General features: G+C 38.9%; 1 protein-coding gene across 1 annotated transcript in view; it reads left to right on the plus strand.

Annotated features, from left to right (window-relative positions):
• LOC145979739 (neuroligin-3-like) overlaps nt 1-20,387 on the plus strand; it is a 122,164-nt gene that overhangs the window by 39,553 nt on the left and 62,224 nt on the right. The window contains exon 3 of the mRNA XM_083112724.1: nt 12,257-12,918. Coding sequence (XP_082968850.1) covers nt 12,257-12,918 — 662 coding nt within the window. The remainder of the gene's footprint in view (nt 1-12,256; nt 12,919-20,387) is intronic.

A 20,387-nucleotide genomic window follows, 5' to 3' on the forward strand; every position in this document is an offset into this window, starting at 1 on the left:
ACCATTCCGATATGGAGGTCGGCCGCTTAATGATTCTCCAAGTTTATTTGTGTTTGGGGTGTGCATGCGAACATCCACAGAATTTCCCAAGGCACAGGTATTATTTTCTCTCCCCAAACAACACAACCCAAACAATAAGCGTTTAACTGATTAATTTGCTTTATTGTACTTCGCTTCCTGTGCCACTTTTGCGAAGATGGGGATGAGTGATGATTTGATCAAATTGATGAATGGACACTCCGAAACATCCATGCCCAGGCCAGGATCCAAACTCGGGACCCCTGGCGTCGTAGCACGATGTGCTAACCATTCCGCCAAGGGGGCCGGCTCAATGAATAATAGATTTTGTTAAAGTGTCTCTGTATAAGTCGCTCTTGCAGTCACCTGTTCTCTTTAATAACGGATGCAAATTACTTGAACTGAATTGAAATTATGACTGTGAAATATAGAACGTGTCCCAAAATAATTACCCTGCTTTAAACTGCTTGTAACTTTACATTACATGTAGTTGGAAACCCGATATTTTAAACAACAATACGCTTAAGATTAAAGTTTTAACTGCAATGCAATCTTTACTTTAGATACTCAACAATTGAACCACCGACGCGGAATTTGTACAGTCGGGACTTAATCACCTGCCAAAACATTGGTAAACATTTGGGGGGACGCTTGTAACTGCTTGTCCACATCTGGTACAGATAGTTTCAGAAGATTTCTCCCGTGCCGACATCATTTCACAGAATCAGCGTCTACAGCACTCCTAGCAACGGACTGGGAAGTGGAACACACAGCAACAAGAACTTGAATACAGCACAAATTTACCTGCAGAGGAACATCAAAATTGGGCGAAAATTGTGAAAAGTTATATCACTCTGAAATCAGGTTAATCATTTTGGGACATGCTGTATATATATATGAATTCATCGTCATTTTTCAGAGGGATTTTGTTCTTTCTTGCCCCCTTCGGAACACACTTTAAAATGCTATCATTGTACTCAAATCTACGTACACGTCTGTGTAATTAGTCTAAGGTACAGTGCGTTCACTAGTCTAAGGTCCACTCCACATGCCCTAACCTAACATAACCAAACCTAATCTTAGGTTTCCTGACAGTTATGCAACCTAAAACGCACGATTGGCATTTGGGTTGCATATATACCAGTCACAAAATGTAACATTTCACATATTTGTGCTCGGGGCCGGTTTTAAAATGTACGCACGGTTTTTCGTTGAACGCACTGTATATCTAGCTCAATGTCTCTTCATTGTCATTCATTTCAGTGGGATTTGTAACGGTGATCGAACCCGGGACCCCTTTATTACATTGCGAAGGCGCCATCGCAGTGGCACGAAAAATAACATATGCCGCAAAAAGATCAGTTTGTTTGTGCCTTACGTCCCTAGGGATATTTTCATGCAAATGGTTGGCAACACTGATCTGGAGTTGAGCCGGGAAACAAAGGATAATAGAGTGCCGTTTCCATGTCGTATCGATGTTGTTCTTGGTTTCATAAACTTAATTGTGACGTACGGTTCAAATCTGAGAAGGGAACCAAAGAGAGGGGGAAGGAGTAGGGGGAGAAAATAGGGAAAAAAAGAAAAAGAGAGCAACGAATAGGAAATTGGTGGTTCGGGTGGTGGAAGGTTGTTCTACATCTACCGCCTTGTTTATTTCACGTGTAACTCAATTTCGAACATCCGGTGACGTGTCTCTCTACGGATGTACCCCTATGCGGCAACTTTTCGTCTCGGACTCTTCACCTGAATTCACAAAAAACAGTACGAGTGACGCAAAACACGTGTCGATCGGTGACTATGGAATCAAATGCATCGTCCCTGTGCACCATAGCCCCGCCACACTGTGCAGTGGCTGCATTCTGTTTACTGAGTAGCAAGAGACATGTGTCACGTGTCCTTTGTCAATTGGGTGTGAAAGCGTCAACGACGGGTTCAGAAATTTATGGTTAGGCCAGTTTATTTAATTAATTATAGTAATATTACTGTATCAAATTACGCCAGTACAATGTTTATAATTTAAATACAGTAGTACTACTTATAAAAGAGCTGCGATAGTACAGGGTATTCCTAAAATCCTTCTCACTATAACGTTGCAACGAACAGAGATGTTCGGTGAAATAAAGTTTGTACCGCACGGCAGTCTTTATAGTTTTACCTGGCAAAACTGCAAGTTGAGAGGATCACGTGAGTGCGAGAGAACAGGTGATGTCAAGATGGCATCGATTCAGGAGAATCGTATAATGACGTATACAGAGCTGAAATCGTGCGTTCTGGTGCGCGAATTCCAAACCTTCGAGAGGGAAAGCCCGATGGATCACCTAACCGGGCCTTTCTTCTCAGAGGAAGTTATCGTGCGGGCGCCACCGACCTCAACATGCTGCAGCCGTTCTTCCTTCCCCAGCTGATTGCACTTGGTATTAAGGATAACGTGCACTTCCAGCAAGACAGGGAACCTCCACATTTCGCTCTTGCAGTCAGAAACGTCCTGGATCAAGAATTCGGAGGCAGACAACCCACATCATGGCCCGCAAGGTCGCCAGATCTGGATCCGTGTTACTTTTGAGTGTGGGGATGCCAAGATGGAAGCGTAGGCGGAAAAGCCAAGAGATCTGGATGACTCAAAGCAAATATACGTATCGTATCTGCAAACATCGCAGAGCCGGAAAGCCATTTTGTTTTTTTCAGGACGAGATCGCAGGAATGCATCGACGTGAATGGTGCTCAGACATGCAGTGTTGTCAGGTTAAACGTTAAAGACTGCTGTGAAGAACAAACCTTGTTTCACTGAAATGTCTCTGTTCTTTACAAAGTTATAGAGAATTTAAATGTGGGAAGTACTTTTGGAAAACCCGGTATAATCATTAGGAAGACCAGGATTCGATTCACAGTTTGGCTGATTCCATGTCATTTTTTTACAGCGATATCCTGCATGAGAAGCTCTGGGGTTTGCCCAGTCTCTAATGCTTGCGCACCTGAATGCAATTAAAAACACAAAAACTATAATTCCTTAGGAACAACAGATCCTATTTTGATAAGATTTGGATAAACACTTTATGAAGTTCTTCTCTCTTTCGTACTTAGAAATCAAGAATCATGAAAAAATGGCTAGTAAAGAAAGAAACGCAAACGTTTATCCTACCAGACGGTGTAGCTACAGAGAGGAGCAGGGAGAACACTCAGAAACACCAGTTCCCCTTAGCATCCCCAGAAAACAATAAAAACTAATCAATATATGTGCTTTTAGCAATTTCGGTGTCAAGCCTTTCTCTGACTTCCCGCTCGTTTTCAGTACTTAATACAAGGAACACTATTATTAAAATTATTAATTTACAGGCCAAAACGAAAACGAAATTTTAGGAATGATAAATTTCTGTAGTGGCAGAACGGCCATTGGTTTCCTTCATAGGCGTGCGCAAACCCTCTGAGTAGGAGGGGCAAAGCCTTATGAAAGTTTAATTTGAGATAGAAAAATCTCCATTCATCGAGCTGTTTTATTGTATTGGTGGTTAAGGAATTGGAGCGTATGTAGAGTTTGTGCGGACCCGACGAAAATCACTGTATTGGAAGAATTCAATCTTCCGTGGCACCAAGTTCTTTGACCCCTCCTTTTTCGTTTCCTAGAACATATTCAAACAACTACACATAATGTATTAATTTTCAACGGTGACTGCGATTAGGGTGCATTGGAGACAACACTTTTTGCCACCCTTTCCCCACGACTTTTGTCACCCAATTGCAGCTACTTATTTCCAATGTATGGGCAATTTATTCTGCAGACACGTAGATGTAACACAACTAACAAATAAAGTGTATGTGAGTCTTAATAACAAAGATGTTTGCTATAGAACGAAGCTGGATAGTTCAATGTCATAGGTAACTATCTGATTACCCGGCATTACCCGGGTATCTATGTATCCCAATCTTCTATTAGAGGAAAATAATGAATCTAACTATAGTGTAAAATGAACTTGGAGTTGAACGGCATTGGGAGTGTCACTATTTATCTTAGCATCCCCGAAAACTATGGATTCCACACTAATGTCGGTCATTTTACATGTCAGCCCTTCCCACCCCTATCCCTAGGGTTGTCTTGGAGTTGAACGGTATTGGAAGTGTCATTATTGATCCTAGCGACCCCGAAAACTATGGATTCCACACTAATATCGGCCGTTTTCGATTATTTTTACATGTCACCCCATTTCCACCGCCACCCCTAGTCATGTCAGGGGTGTCTTACTCACACGGCTTTCTTCTCAGATTGTAAGTCATATGTGTACCAAGTTTGGTTGAAATTGCTCCAGACGTTCGAGAATTATGGACAAACATACATATATACACACATCCATCCATTTTTATACATTTAGAAATTAATGCACCTTTCTCTTCCCCCGTAGCTGCTAGCGCCTTTCGATGGGTTGAACATACGTATTTACATTTTTAAAGTCTATTATATGCTTCAATAAGATTTCTCTACACTAGATTTCTAAGTGATAATATTAAAGGGTAACTGCCCCTTCTTGCACCCGTGCGCACGCCCATGGGTACCAGACCTGCAGCACGAAGAAGAAGAACACTATATATTCCCTCTCTTTCATGGTTCCCTATTTCCTCTTCGTCAAATGAAGCTTCCCTTCTCCAATGCAAACAAGACGAAAATATTAACTTCACCTTCGTCGCATTTCTTTTGAGGAAACTTATTCTCACTGCTTCATGAAGTAAGCCAGGAAAAAGTCGAATAAACAAGTAATTAATTACATACCTTGAGGGGTTTGTAAACAGAGAGGTCCGTTCAAAGTGGAATGGTCAAACACAATCTTGTACGCGTTGGCGTAGGTCTTTTTCTAAGCATCAGGAAAGTAAATGGAATTTGAAAGCCAGGTTTTTCTACAAGTGTGTAAATATTTGACAAGTTGACAAAAAGCTTGAAATTAAATAAAAATAGAAGTTTGTTTTCTGTCTCAAGGTTTTCTAAAAACGATATTTGTACAACTCTTCTTCAGAAAAGATGGAGGGTGGGGCAATATATGACTCTCTTTTACCTGCACCTCTTGTGCTTGGTTCTTAAGTTCAGAGGAGGACCTTGATTTACATAATAAGTCCTATAACAATAAATACTAGGGTGGAGACATAAGTCATGCAAACTATTTTTTTTTTCGCAAGAATGCAAGAACAGCATAAAAATTTGAAATATTCAAATGGAAGAGGGAACTTTATTGAATTGTGCAACGTATGTTCAAGGCAAGTCATGTGTACCAGGGTTTAATAGGGAACTACAAAAAAAAGACATTGAAAAAGTTTCGTTCTACATGTGTGTATTAGTCAGAGGGCTATATTGCCAGTAAAAACACAAAAGGGGAGCAAAGAAATCGCCCTATGAACCCTCAAGGTAGTTCCCGAGATTATCCACAAAACGATGCCAACAGTGTGAGAGGCGTCGAATACCATCCGTCTCATCAGGTGTGAGTCAGAACATTTCATGTTGCGCCCGCCCAAGTTGAGAAGTGGTTAGCACATCGCGCTACGACGCCAGGTGTGCTGGGTTCGAATCCAAGCCTGGGCATGGATGTTTGTGAGTGTCTATTCATCAATTTCCTCATATCATCATCTATCCCGATCTTCGAAAATTTAGCCAAAAGTGACAAAAAAACGAAGTAAAATTGAACAAATCAATCAATCAATCTTCTCATGTTTCACGGCGATGGCAATTTCCTCTCAGTCCGAAACCGCCTTCCACATTGTTGACAGTGTGTTGTGAACACTCTCAGGGACTACTTTGTGGGTTCACAGGGCACTTTTTTCTCGCCCCTTTTGTGTTTGTACTGGCAATGTAGTCGTCTGACTAATACACATACGTAGAACGAAACTTTTTTAATGTTTTTCTTTTCTTTTTGTAGTTCCCTATTAACCCCTGGTACACATGACTTGCCTTGTTCATACATTGTTCAGTTCCATACTGTGTACTTTTCCATTCGTATATTTCAAATTTTTGTGCCGGTCCTTCATGCTCGCGAAAAAATTAGTTCGCATGACTTATGCTACAATCCTCGTATATTATACACCAGGCTTCAGTAATATTTGTACAAATTGATCAAATGTGACTCGTGGATGTTGCAATTTAAAACATAACATCCATGATATGTGTTTTATCAATTTCTAAGGAAATTGATATTGGTAATAAACTGAAAAGTTGTTTTAATTTAAAAGGGTTTTAATTCTAGTTATTGGTTTAAGCCAAACGTAAGTCATTTGAAAGTTATTATACTAAAAAGAGCATAATCCACAACAATCTGCACTGATCAAAGGCAATATATAAGCAGAAATTCACACTGGAATGTCCAAAATCGCTAAAATCCTTTCAGAATCGCTAAGTAGCCTTAAGGGATATTTTTGGAACAAAGGAAAATGCGTTATTTAAGATACAAAGACAAAAGGCCGTAGGAAACTAGAAAGCGGGGGGCAACAATTGATTATTACCGCTCTTTTTGAATTCAGGTCGTGTTTCATCATGGCAGTTGGTGGCTTGAAGCGCGGGAAAAAGACAAAGAGAAAATAATGGGTGAAGGAAAAGAGAGGGAAAGTCGTAAAAATAGGAGGGGCTGGGAGAGGAATGCGAGAGAGTTTAGGATGAAGAGAAACACTTACGAACGTGATGTACAGCAGTTGTAGCGAAGTTTTCTATTCCGACAGCAATTACTGTCTCTGCTAATTAGTGGTGCGGGGGGGGGGGTGCCATAAAAGGCTGGGACCGCTGATTTTTAACCAAAGTTCGCCTCCGAAACTTTCTTTATAGCTTCCCGAAAACGACTCCTACAGGGCTACAGCCCGGTTTTAATACCTGCCGCGTTTAAAGTTGCCGGCGTAAAATCTTGCAGTTTCTTGGCTGTGTGGTGTTCACCAACTGAGGAGGAAATTCTCCCGCTGTCTCTTCAATGCCCCTTTCAGTAAAATACTTCCACCAATTCTTGAAGTTATGGAGCTTTAATAAAGAAATCACATGTTCAATTTCCGGAAGATAGGAAATAATGTACTTTTGGGATTATGTCCGACTCTCAAAAAGAGTCAGTTAATTGGAGATACGTGATTCTGACTCCAAATAGAGCTTCTTCAGAAAAAGGAGGTATTTTGGGGGAAGTCCAGGAGGTCCGGACCCCCCGAAAGGTTTATCAAGTACTAAATTAAATAATGAAAACTATATTATGTTAGCCTTTGTCGTATAATTTCCTCTGAACTTATTGGAAGACAAAGATTATATTGGGATTGAATTTAATTGAATTGAATTGACTTGACTTTATTGCTGGGCGACGTTCAGCTGTTGCTGGACCTAACCCCAAAAAGTACAGATTAAATTAAAAATTAAATAAAATTCAAGGTTACAAAGAAATTGAACAAGAAAGTACAAAAAAATTCAATAGGTATAAAATCATATACAATGAACAATATTAGCAGTGAATTAAATAATAAAATATTCAAGACGAGAAAGTTGAATTTTTTGAAAAAATAAAATCTGGCAACTCACAGTATTTTTCATTATTCATATGTTGATTTACGCTGCTTCTGGTCCTTGATGAGTGATTCACGGAGCATATCGCGAAGACGTCTGAAATTTTGATTTTTGGTAACATTTGGTCATACGACTTTGAAGGACAGGAAGGACGTATTTAGGGAACGCCCCCCAAAAGACTTACGAAGTACTAAAATTAAGTAATGAAAATATTAGAATTTGTTGCATAATCGGTGGTTATTAATTTCATCTGAACTTTTTAGAAGGCAAGGATTATATTGGGATCATACCACTTCTAATGACATTAAAATGAAAATGTATGTACACTACTACTCAAATTAATATGCATTAATTATTAATCAGAAACTTTTCTCCAACTACGTGTAACATCATTTTTGTCATTCGATAAATATTCAATTATTCATCTATTTGACATTACTTTCATTGTCAGGGCACTTGTTTTTATGTAAATTATTCCGATCTTAACTACAGATAAGCTACGTAATGAAAATGCAATGTTATATCTATTCTGTATTCTTATACAGTCTTTTTACATATTCGTGTAATAATAATATAATATTAATTTATGTATTGTATTTAGTATCAATTTTATTTAATATAATTATTTTAATTCAAGCAGTATTATTATTATTATTATTATTATTCCTGAGACACTTGGTTCGGACCCCCCCTCCCCCCGCCCGAAACATATTTCTTGATACGTGCCTGTTCAGAGGAGTTCATTTAAAAAACTGAAAACACCAATTAAGTTCCACTGGTTCTCATACAATCATACTTAGCTACGATGTCGTCCTGATAACCCTATCTCTGTAAAAAGTTCGGCTACAGCCGGATTGCGCACACTTTTCCGGTTTTATCAGTGGTATCTGATAAGCAGTGATGTGCGTCTACGCGTAAACAACGATAGTCTACATTCTACACGTAGACTATTTTATACACGTAGATTACGTAATCTATGTAAACAACATGGCGAAATGTGATAACTTAGCAAAGGGCACCGTGGAATTAAAATAAAATTATAATGCGTATCAGTTGCTGATGTGTGAAGAGAACTTTTCATACTCTTCCTTCCAAATTCGAACAATTTCTCACCTAGGAAGAAACCTGATATAGGAAATATTCTAGTGTTTTATGGGGAAAACACCACTCTTGCCTCACGACTGCCATCTGTTGTCTTTTTTGCATACTATATATCATCTTCCATAGTTGATGATAGAAGAGAAGATAAATTTTGTTGTAAATAGGATTCTTTTCATATCGTTAGGAACCAATATAGTTAAAAATGTCACTTTCCTTTTATGAAACCCGTGAAAATTAATTTTAATTCACTTTAGATTGTCTACGTAGTCTATGTAAACTACAACCCAATGTAATCTACGCGTAGATTACGTGTAGACAACGCATGTAGACGTAAACTTATAGTCTACGGCACATGACTGCTGATAAACCGTTGACAAGCTGTCACAATGTACAGGATTGCGCACAAATAAATGAGGCGATGTTGTCAGATGTAAAATGTTCTCAAGCCGTTCTCACTTCTGTTGTGTTTGTTTGTGTGTGTGTGTGTGGACTTACACGTGTTTTTGCAGTCATTAACCTAACCTAACCTTACCTAACCTAACGTTTGAGTTTGAGTAAATTGGTATATTTTATTTTTAATTTATCTCTCTCTCTTCTAGTCTAAAGAAAAAACAGATTTGCGCACAGACTTTAAAGCTATCAAAGTGGCAACGTTTCTATTAAAATCTGTGCGCAAAACAGGTCAGTGAGATTTGTACGTAATTCGGATGCGGCGAAAAGTTCACCTAAACAAGCTTAATTTTCTCTCTTTCACAAATAAAGATCTTTATCTGTTATGTTAGGTCTCTAAAAGAAAAGTTTGAATTTATAGTGAATTCCTAGGATACATTTTCTTCAGTGATTATAATGTCCAATTATTCCTTATACGGATTTCTTCTTCAAGCTAGAACTAATGTATCCCGAAGATATTAGTAAATCAACACTCAATAGCTTTTTGTTATTCCTTGAGTGAAATTCAAATCCACAATTTGTGGACTTAGCCCATGAATATACAAGTTTTTGGTAGCAGAGGATGACTTTCAGACATAAGACACATATTTCTTACTTGCCATTTTCAGTACTTTCAAGTTTATGTATATTTCCCGCTAGTGAAAGGCCTCACGAACAGAAATCAAGGGTTCAATTAATAATATGTATACCTGCTTATGATATTTAACAAGTCGCAAAATTCTCTAATTTCACATACAAGTTGAAAGATTTCTTGGGTGTATATATATATAGATATATTAAAATCATGGAATGTTGATTTCTTCATTTATGATGTGTATAGATAGAAGAGCTATAAAAATATTTTATGTTGTCTTACAGTGAAACCTTAGCCGACACACCTAAAGAAAAGTACACTTAGGACACACCTGGGTCTCTACAATCCAGCTTTTTTTATTTTTTATGTACATAAGAATTTGGAAATACACATCTGTATTTGATCATGCTGTCTTGAAATGTGTTTATTGGTAGCTGAAACAACAGTATGTTCATATAATTAAAAAAAAACATATTCACACTGTAACAAATATGTATCATTTGATAAATATATTTACATCATGACAAAATATGCATATATTGAAATGAGTGCATATGAAGAACTATCTGAGCTGCGTCACTCTCTCCAATCTTCATATGTGAGATTCCCGAATGTGGTAGCAATTAAATATTAATTATATTAATTATAAAACCAACTACAGTTTGATGAAAGCCACGGCAAGAACGGTTGTATAGTCCGTTTCTCTAGGTGACGTTTTTCACTCTTCAAGACAATTTAGGCAACGTATACCGCTTTTTTTCATAAAAGCTGCCATATTCAGATTCTTCAACATTTTCTTACCACCTTGGCATATTCACCTATATTACCATCTTCTTCTACGCTTTCCTTTGTATCTCATTCATGGTCACTAACCTTATATCCATTATCAGCACCATTGATATCCGCCAATATCTGTTAGGGAATCATTCAAGATTGCAAAGATGCCTTTTTCGTTCACAATCCTCTATTTAGCTTGGTCGATGTAAAAATCGCGTTAACACAAACGACTCACCTGGGTCCTGGAGACCCAATGTTAGTTGATTTTGGCACATTTAGTACCCTCACAACGTTAACCACTCCACTGGCTCGAAGAGAACCAAGTGCTACGAGTCTACTGAGCCAATCAAGTCATTGCTGCCAATTGCTTCGTAATGTAAGGCAAAATAAATTTCCGTCGGGTCACTAGGACCCAGGTGTGTCGACCAAGGGTAAGTCTCTAAGGGAAATATAGATTTATACATGTTACCTTTTCTAAGATATCGGAATTTAATCAAAGATCAGTTATTTTTAATTAATAGCATTAATCGATTCAGGAAATTAGTATTGATAATTATTTGGTAAGACGTCTTTTGTCTTGATACCTCGTCTATAGGCTAACAGTGATTTCTCGATATTTTCCTTTTCAACGGGCATCTCGAAAGCATTTTATATAACACATGTCATGTAATATATTATTGTAATACATTTTACATAATATATGTTAATCAAGGCTTGGCTTTCATACATAGGAATTTTATCCACCGTCTATTCATTATTGAGCCAGGTCATAAATCTAAGATAGATATATCTTTAATGAAATTGTCTCACATATTGCAAAGCTTTAGATTCATATAGCCCATTGCTTACTATGTTCAACTAATTTCCCAATTTTTCCTCGATGTTTTCCTCTATTTTACATCCACAATCCATTTTATCAACTCCTTTGTCAAATCTTCTGTTTTGTTTCTGTGCTCTTCACAAATCATTTAGCTTCTTCCTATCTACATAACGTATTCCGATTTCTCTCAATATCTTCTCGTTTTTCTGTCCACCGTCAATTTATCTTCTCTTTTCTCTCTGTGCATTGCTCTTTCTTTGTTCGTTTCCTGCACTCCTTTCAATTTCCAACCTATCTTATATTTTCTCTCTGTGCCCTCCTCCTTCTCCCTGTTCACATAACTCCTTCCCTTTCCAATCCATCTTCTCTTTTCTCTCTGTGTCTTCTCCCTTCTCTCAGTCCACTTCTTCCACAACATCCTATTTCTAGCCCATATTTTCTTTTCTCTCTGTGCCTCTATCTTCTCTCTGTTCACGTTCTCAACTCCTTTCTATTTACAGTCAGTCTTCTCTTTTCTATCTGTGACTTTCCCTTCCTCCGCCACTTCTCCAGCCAACATAATTCTCTCTCTCGCTCATGGGCCTAATTATTTCTGTTCTCTCGGTGCCTTCTTCTCCTTCTCTCTTTCTTTCTTCATAATCGACTTTCTTCACTACTTGCCATCCTTACCCAATTTTCTCTTTACTCTCACATTCTTCTTCTCCTCTGCCCACAGCCCACGTTCATCACTCCTACCTATCTTCTGACTTCTTGCCAGGACTTCTTGTATCTCTGTCTAGTCTTTTATACACCATCTTCAAGGGAAGTTTTGGTCTGCTTTCTCCGTTCATTTCATTTGGTTTCTTTCCATGGACTGTTTTATCTTTCTTGTCTTGTATCTTCTGTATCCATAAACATACCACTTGGCTTTCATCCAATGCGTGTGATAAAGATTTTATATTTTTTTATACAAAGTGTATTACCTCTCAATCTATGCTTGCTGGTTTCAACTGCATTGTTCTTAATTCTTTTCCAGGCCTATTTCACCGATCAGTGCTTCTTTCTGGATCCTCGCTTAGCAGCTGGGCTCTTGTGGAAGATCCAGTGAGTTTCGCAGTGAAGCTAGCCCAGGAAGTGAACTGCAGCATTCCACAGGACTTGTACCGGGACCACGAGCACATCGTGGACTGCCTTCGGGAAGTCTCTCTGGAGGACCTCCTCAAGGCGGACGTCCCCGCACCAACCTTCCTCAGCGCCTTCGGCCCCAGCGTGGACGGCGTCGTCATCAAAACAGGCTTCCACAAGGACATGACCAAGAAGCGAAGCAGCGACTCCCCGGGAAACAAGTACGACCTCTTGTTCGGTGTGGTCACCAGCGAAGCCCTCTTCCACTTCTCCGCGATAGACGTCCAGTCGGGGTTCGAAGGTGAACGCAGGGACAAGTTAGTGCGAACCTACGTGCGGAACACGTATAGTTATCATTTGAACGAGATATTTTTCACTGTGGTGAACGAATACACCGACTGGGATAGGACGGTACAGCACCCAGTCAATACAAGGGACGCCACGATAGCGGCGCTTAGTGATGCTCAGTATGTGGCGCCTGTGGTGAAAACTGGGGACCTTCTCAGTAAACCAGGAGTTAAAAGTTATTTTTATGTGTTCGATTATCAAACCAAGGATGGAGACTACCCGCAGGTGAGTACATAACTTTCAATATAAATGTAATCAAATAGATGAAGAAAGTCTGCAATCAGGTGAGTACCCAAGTTTTAAGGCAAGGAAACTGTAATCAAAGAGATGAATAGAGACTATTCTCAGGAGAATGCATACTTTTTAAAGTTTACGTAATCAAATATATAAAGAAAGACTATTCGTAGGTGAGAACATAACTTTCAAGATAAATGTATTCAAAAAGATAAGGAAATACTATCAGCAGGTGAGGACATGAATTTTGAGACGAGTGTAGGCAAGAAGTAAAGATAGACATTCGGAAGTGAGCACATACGTTTTAAGATGAATGTAGGAAAATAGATAAAGAAAGGCTATCAACAGGTGAGTACTAAAATTCTAAGATAAGTATTGAATAAGAGTTGAATAAGGAAGTGAGTTGAAAAGGTTATGTACTCGATATTCACATTTAAATGCTTTCGAAATAATTAAGTCACGAAGGTTTCTGTATTGGTCCATGCAGTAGCGTGGGAGAGGAACATAGAGTTTACAGGACCCTCTGTGATAAGACTGGTGGCAAGAGACCTTTAGGAAAACAAGGCCATGTCTGCAATTCTGCAAATGCACGGTTACTTTGTTCTCTGTTGCTTTCCTATGCCATTGAAGTCTGAATCCAAAGGCTCACGAATTGTACAGTTTCCAATATTCCCGCCACATGTCAGTTCAAACCTTTCCAACAGCATTCTGATACAATGGTACAGAAGCATAAGCTACAAGACAACCACACGAAATAATATTTTCCACATATTTACTTCATACGAGGGCCACCATTTATATTTTGAGCCTTGGCAACACTGATTGAAGTCAGGCGCGATTTGACGTTTGCACGGAATCGTCTGGCATTATTGACCATAACGTACTTCAAATGTTTTGTCAATAGCGTCATTTGTGTTGTTTATGTTGCCTTGGAGATTGCGCGACAACAATAAAATGGAATTAACTCTTGAACATTTTCGTGCAATGATTTTTTACGATTTTCGACGTGGATTATCAAGACAAGAGTGCATCGATCAACTTACTTCCACATTTGGCGATGAAGCCCCATCCTTTGCCACTGTTAAACGCTGGTATAACGAATTTAATCGTGGCCGCCATTCGCTCACCGACGAGATTCGCGAAGGTCGTCCAAAATCAGTTGTTGTTCAAGAAAACATTGATGCTGTGCAAAACCTAATACTGCAAGATCGTCATGTGACATACTGTGAGATCGAGGCAACCATAGGCATTAGTTCCACCAGCATATATAAAATATTACATGATCATTTAGCTGTGAGAAAGGTATGTTAACGTTGGATCCCACACAATTTGACAAAAACTCAAAAAGACGCTCGCGTCAATTGGTGCAAACAAATGCTCAATAAATACAATCGTGGTGCTTCAAAAGACGTATATAAGATTTTAACAGGTGACGAATCATGGATATATGCATATGAGCCGGAACGTAAACAGCAGTCGACTGTATGGGTGTTTCAAGATGAACCCAATCCAACAAAAGTTGTTCGCGCTCGAAGCACATCGAAACAAATGGTCGCCTGTTTTTTCTGGAAAACTTGTCATGTGGCAACTGTGCCTTTAGAGGAACGTAGAACGGTCAACTCTGAATGGTACACAACAATTTGTTTGCCAGAGGTCTTCGGTCAAATACGGAAAACAAACAAACGCCGTCGGATCATTCTTCATCGAGACAATGCCAGCTGTCACACATCTCGTCTAACAACCGACTTTATGAACAGTCAAAAAATCGAATTGATGGGTCATCCGCCGTACAGTCCTGATTTGGCACCCAATGACTTCTTCTTGTTCCCGAATGTCAAGAATATATTGCGTGGACAACGATTTTCGTCGGCGGAAGACGCCGTTGATGCGTTCAAAAACCATATTATGGAGGTGTCTCAAGAAGATTGGAAAAACTGCTTTGACAAATGGTTCGAACGAATGTAAAAGTGTATTGACCATAAAGGAGAATACTTCGAAAAACAATAAAGCAGTTTCCAATGCCAAATTCCTGTTATTTCATTGTTAGGCTCAAAATATAAATAGTGACCTAAATTGACATGTGATTTCGTCTTCTACAAATTTTGTAATTATAGTGTTATGAATGAAATGTCCGGTAAGCATCATATATTGCATTAATGTCGCCTCTGAAAAGAGAAATTTGCAATATGGCTGCCATGCGCAGTGCTAAAGTCAATTGGACTTATGGCGTTTTTCCACTTCTCTCTTCCAACTTCAACTATCCGCAGGTGGAACGGTACTGTCGTCCGTTATAGCTCAAGACTAGTGGCGGCCATTAGGAGGTAGTTGCCCGGCCCCTTTTCTGGAATACACCTGAATGAATTTAATCTAGAATTGTAAAAGCTGGATTAATTTTGTCCAGGATAAGGATAGATGGAAGCACATGTTACTTCAGCAGTAAACCTCAATAACTGGAAATGCTGTAGAGTTCGTTAGTTACGTAGTTAGTATTAAAAAGACAAAATTTGTCCACTGTAAGAGTTTTTTTTTTACTTTTACAACAACTCGGTTATCTTGACAGTTTGATGATCATCGTACTTAAGTCACAACAACATTAGCTCACCTACTTCATGTAAGAAGCAGGAGAAGACAGGATTGTTAATGGTCCAGGAATCCATACATTCTCTTGAGTTCTATTGCTGTACGCAACAATTTCAATTCGGTCCAATTTGCGTTTTGTTTCATTTCAAAACGGAACTTGGACCCTATGTGAACGCATCCGGAAAATAAATTCCTGGACTGTATTTAAATTGATCCGCTAATAGGTTCCTGGATCGTATTTAAATTCAGGCGGGCACAAAGTTTTCTGGACCGAATTGAAATACTTTACATACACAATGGTTCTTTACGGTCCAGAACTCATGTACGCTTGCTGATTTTCTCTCCTGGACCGGAATTCAATATATTTAAAATTCCTGGGATTGTTAAAAATCCAGGAATTCACATAATCTAATGTGTTGTATTGGGTTCATAACAGGACCGGAATATTTTTTCTCGCACAATTGAAATTCGGTTCAAGTTGGGTATGGTTTCATTTCAATACGGAACTTGCACCATACTTAAAATGACCCGGAAAGAAAGTTCCTGGCGTATTAAAATTAATCCGCAAGAAAGGTTCCTGGACCGTATTAAAATTGATCCGGAAAAACGGTTCCCGGACCAAATTGAAATACTTTACTGATAAAAAGGTTCTTTTCGGTCCAGGACCCATGTACCGTTTGCTGATTTTCTCTCCTGGACCGGAATTGTATTTATTTGAAATTCTTGGAACTTGAACAAACCTGGGAGAAGATAATCTCCCTCTCCAACTACCCTATAAAGAGAGGTAGGGGTCAGGGATGAAGAGAGAGAAATTAACCTCCCTTCTCCCTCTTGCTTTCTTCAAGATACAGGGAGAGAGAGAGAGAGAAATTGGAACATATTATTCGTCTCTCTTCCTTTGTTTCTATCTGATATATTTCTCCTCTTACTGATTGCCACCGATACGTTCATCCCGAATCTGCCCTTCTCCTCCGAAGAGTTATTTCTTTCTCTCTCTTTTCCATCCCCCCTCTCTTCATTGAATAGTTGAAACTCTTTTATAGAACGTTATTTTTCTTTCCGAATGAAGATCCCTGCAACATTGCTATTTATTTTGTAAGGAAGTTGGACATTTTTGGCGCTAGGTAATTTTGGTGCCAGACATTTTGTGCCTGACCATTTTCATGCTAGACATTTTTCTACCACTTTCCTTTTTTGCACACCCTTTCACCTCTGACACCTGATTCACTTTGAATTACTGTATAAGGTGAATGTCTTCATTATCACATAAAATATGGGGTGCCGTGCTGTTAGCGAACGTGCTCATATCGAACACGTGCTCTTAGCGAAAACAGTTACGGAAGGATTTGCAGGTGCGTGCTGTTATCGAACACGCAAACTTGTCCTGTCTTATTTGTCCTTGAAACTGGTCAACATGCAAGTGTTGCCAGTGATAAGACAACTTGCGTGGAGAAACATCTAATTATGCTAACCACTCCGCCACGGGGTCCGGCCAAGCAGGCAGAGCTTGGAGTCTCTAGCGGTAAAAGGAAGAAGACTTAAAGGAACGACGACACCTGGATAAAAACAGCTTTGGAACAACTGAAAATTAGTAATAACATTCACAAATATCTTAGGAAGTTGTCATTTGTACAAACAAATAACCTAGTTTAAATAACATTTACATTTCCTATGTACAATTTGATTATATATCAATATTTTAACAAAAAACTTTCATGTAGTTAACCTAAATACTTGAGGATCCTTCATTTAGCTAATTTCGAACACAAAATGATTATAAGTTATCACTGGCAACACTTGCATGTCGACCACTTTCAAGGACGAGAACGTTCATTAGGAGCACGGAATCAATATGGCTTCGTTAGTGAATATCTCTCATGGTGGGAAGAAAGTACTAAATCATAATGGATTCTTGTACTTAAAAGGAAATGCAAAATAATGTGTACTAACAGTGTTCTCTGAAGAGAATGTTTCAGAGTCTGTTGACTGCCTTGATGCGTTTTGCTGGCAATTGTCTTCATTTCACTGTGCACTGATCCGGGATTTAATCTATAGATGTCTGTTGTTCGTTCACAAATTTCGTAACTAACAACAGAGGTGAAAGATGAAAAGCTGTGTGAGAGAGAAAGGATGCAGGTATCAAATATTAAGCACCAAAGTAACCGAGCACCAAAATGTTCTGGGACCAAAATGGCCGGCACAAAATTGTCCTACACCCATTTTTAAAGTAGAGGATGTTGAAATTAATCAACAGGTCAAAAACATGAAACGTTAAACTGAAGGGTAATGTTTAAGGGAATTATAACCGACCTCCGTGGCGTATTGGTTAGCACAGCGCTCTTGCCGAATTGCAATCCCTGCCTGATGTTTTGTTGAGTGTCTCTTCACCAATTTCACCACATCATCACTCATCCTCATCTTCACAATTTGAGAAAAGGGAAGTAAAATAAACAAGGTTAATACAAGTTAAGACCCCATATCAACCCATATTGGATTGAGTTGGTGTTTTAAGTCCACTTTGTGCACAGTAAGGTTAATTGGGACTGGATTGGATTGGAATGATTTGATGTTTTAAGTCCACTTTATGCACATTAAGGCTAATTGGGACTGGACCTACAGTTTAAAGTGGGATCCGAACCACTATGTGCCTCCACCGGGAATCGAACCCGGGACCCCTTGATTACTAGGCGACGACGCTACCACTGCGTCATCGGGGAGGCCTTAAATAATCCTGGAGACGCCGTTGAAATCAACCAATCAAAACATCGATAACATCTACTTTCGCTGTGTGACTACACTCTTTCTGTAAACATGGATTTTTTTCCAAGTAGGCTATTGATGACATCATAAAAGATTGTTTACTTATTATCCCACCAGCCCCATCGGGCAAAAAAAAATACCTAGAACCACGTCCATAAACTTTGGCTACAGGAAATCACTATTTGCCAACTGTCTAAGGGATCAAATTACTTGAAAATTCTATCCCACGGACAATTTGCTTTCTTGTTCCCTTTTTTATCGAGGTCTGGGTTTTCATGAAGAAACTCCGGGATGATCCGAGTTCCGGTTGCATGGCTTCCGGGCTGACTGCCCCTTATAACGCTCCGGTTCGCATTTTGCGGAGGATGGGATTAAATCTCTCGGCTGCGCATATCTCCCTACGGAATCTTGATGTCGTTCTCCAAAGGACATTTCCAGAAGACGAAATCTAGGCTAACGGTTGTCCGCACAATGGAGTTGGGGCAGGGAGCGAGTCGGGCCAATATACTAAGGACTTGTTAAGCTACGGCTGGAGGCTGCTCACCCTTTAGACGCGTAAAGTCATAGAAGTCCTCCAGTTGAAAGAGATGTTTGGCCAATTTTCTGGGGCAAGTTTGAGCTACGACGAACTTGGTCTTTCTTACGGTTTGCTACTTTGTTGATGAAATTTGAGTAATTTTTAACTGGACGACACCCACGAGTCTTCATTAAGAGACATGGAAGATAACCAAGATATGTTGGATCTGCATGTACAGCATGTGCTGGCCCACAGCATTGCAACTGCAAAACTACCATCTCAAAAGATTGAACTTATAGTCCTGAAAGTGTAACTCTTCGATTACATGGATAACGCTGGTCGACATGGGTTTCGATATCTCGCAGATTAGTGTTGTGTCTGAATAATTTCAGCATGTTCATTTTAAAATGCAATCCATTTTTACCCATCACGTCTAATTTTTCCAGAAAACAGCAATGTATTAACAGCCTTAATTTCACAATAAAATGTGTAGTTCAATTATTTCTCCAATAGATGGCTCTGTTTAGATAGTGGTAAAAATATTGATGTTCTACAATACAAATCCTCCATATTTGAAATATAAATGGATATGGAATAGTGAGCATTAATCCACCTCCCATCTTCAGATGACATATTGGCACGAATATCGTATGAACTTTGATTATGTAGTTTCATATTCGAAATCTCTCATGGAAATTTTCTTTACAAAATGTCAAATATTCAATGATACAATTTGGTGAGTTAATTGAACCGAGTGACGTGGGAAAAAATCCTGACTTGATGTAGCGGAACCCTCGCTTGTATGATTTCCATAGTGTTATTGAAGAAAACGAATAAGCATTTTCTTCTGAGTGTAATGGAAGTGTAAATTGTATTGAGTGCTGACTGACAGGTAGTATGGATGCTGTAGAAAATTCATCAAAAATCTAAAAGTTTATATCACGTTTCAGGTGACCTTGAATTAGGCTTGAAACGTCCCGTTTGATAAAGTCCGGGTAACGTGATACATTTTATAAAAGTAAAATTTCATCCCTTAAGTAGTGACATTATCCTTCCCCCTGCTATGGCTGCTGATTTCAGTGAGATCTTACCTGCTCCTATATAGCGAAACCAATTGCCAATCTCTTAACTTTTCTTCAGAGACCCTCTCTTCGAGACCTGATGATTCTTCTTGCAGTCCCCGCTCTCCCTAACTTAAGTACGACCTCCTTATTCCATACATACCTTATTTATAAAAACAATCCCTCTATAAAGCAACTAATCTTTGACTAATGTTTTACCCTAAAAAAACAAAAAAGAAACTAACAATCTGTCAACCAATCACTGATCTGGTCAACCGAATCAATTTGGTCAACATACGATAAACACCAATTTCGCGCGTCTCTGAGCAGTGTTGCCAGAGTTATTGCATAGGAGGCAAAACTTTTCAAAACGCCCTCGTATAATATCTTACTAAATCCTATTTTTACTATTCTCACCTTTATCTTTAACAATTTCATATGTAAACCTTGATACTAATCTTATTATCATTACTAACCCATATTATATCTAACAACTTACGATGTAAACCTTGATTGAGTCAGAGCCTGGGTGTTTTATGTGA

The sequence above is a fragment of the Lepisma saccharinum genome, chromosome 26 (assembly GCF_977018435.1).
Source record: "Lepisma saccharinum chromosome 26, izLepSacc3.1, whole genome shotgun sequence".
In the NCBI taxonomy this organism is placed as follows: Eukaryota; Metazoa; Arthropoda; class Insecta; order Zygentoma; family Lepismatidae; genus Lepisma; species Lepisma saccharinum.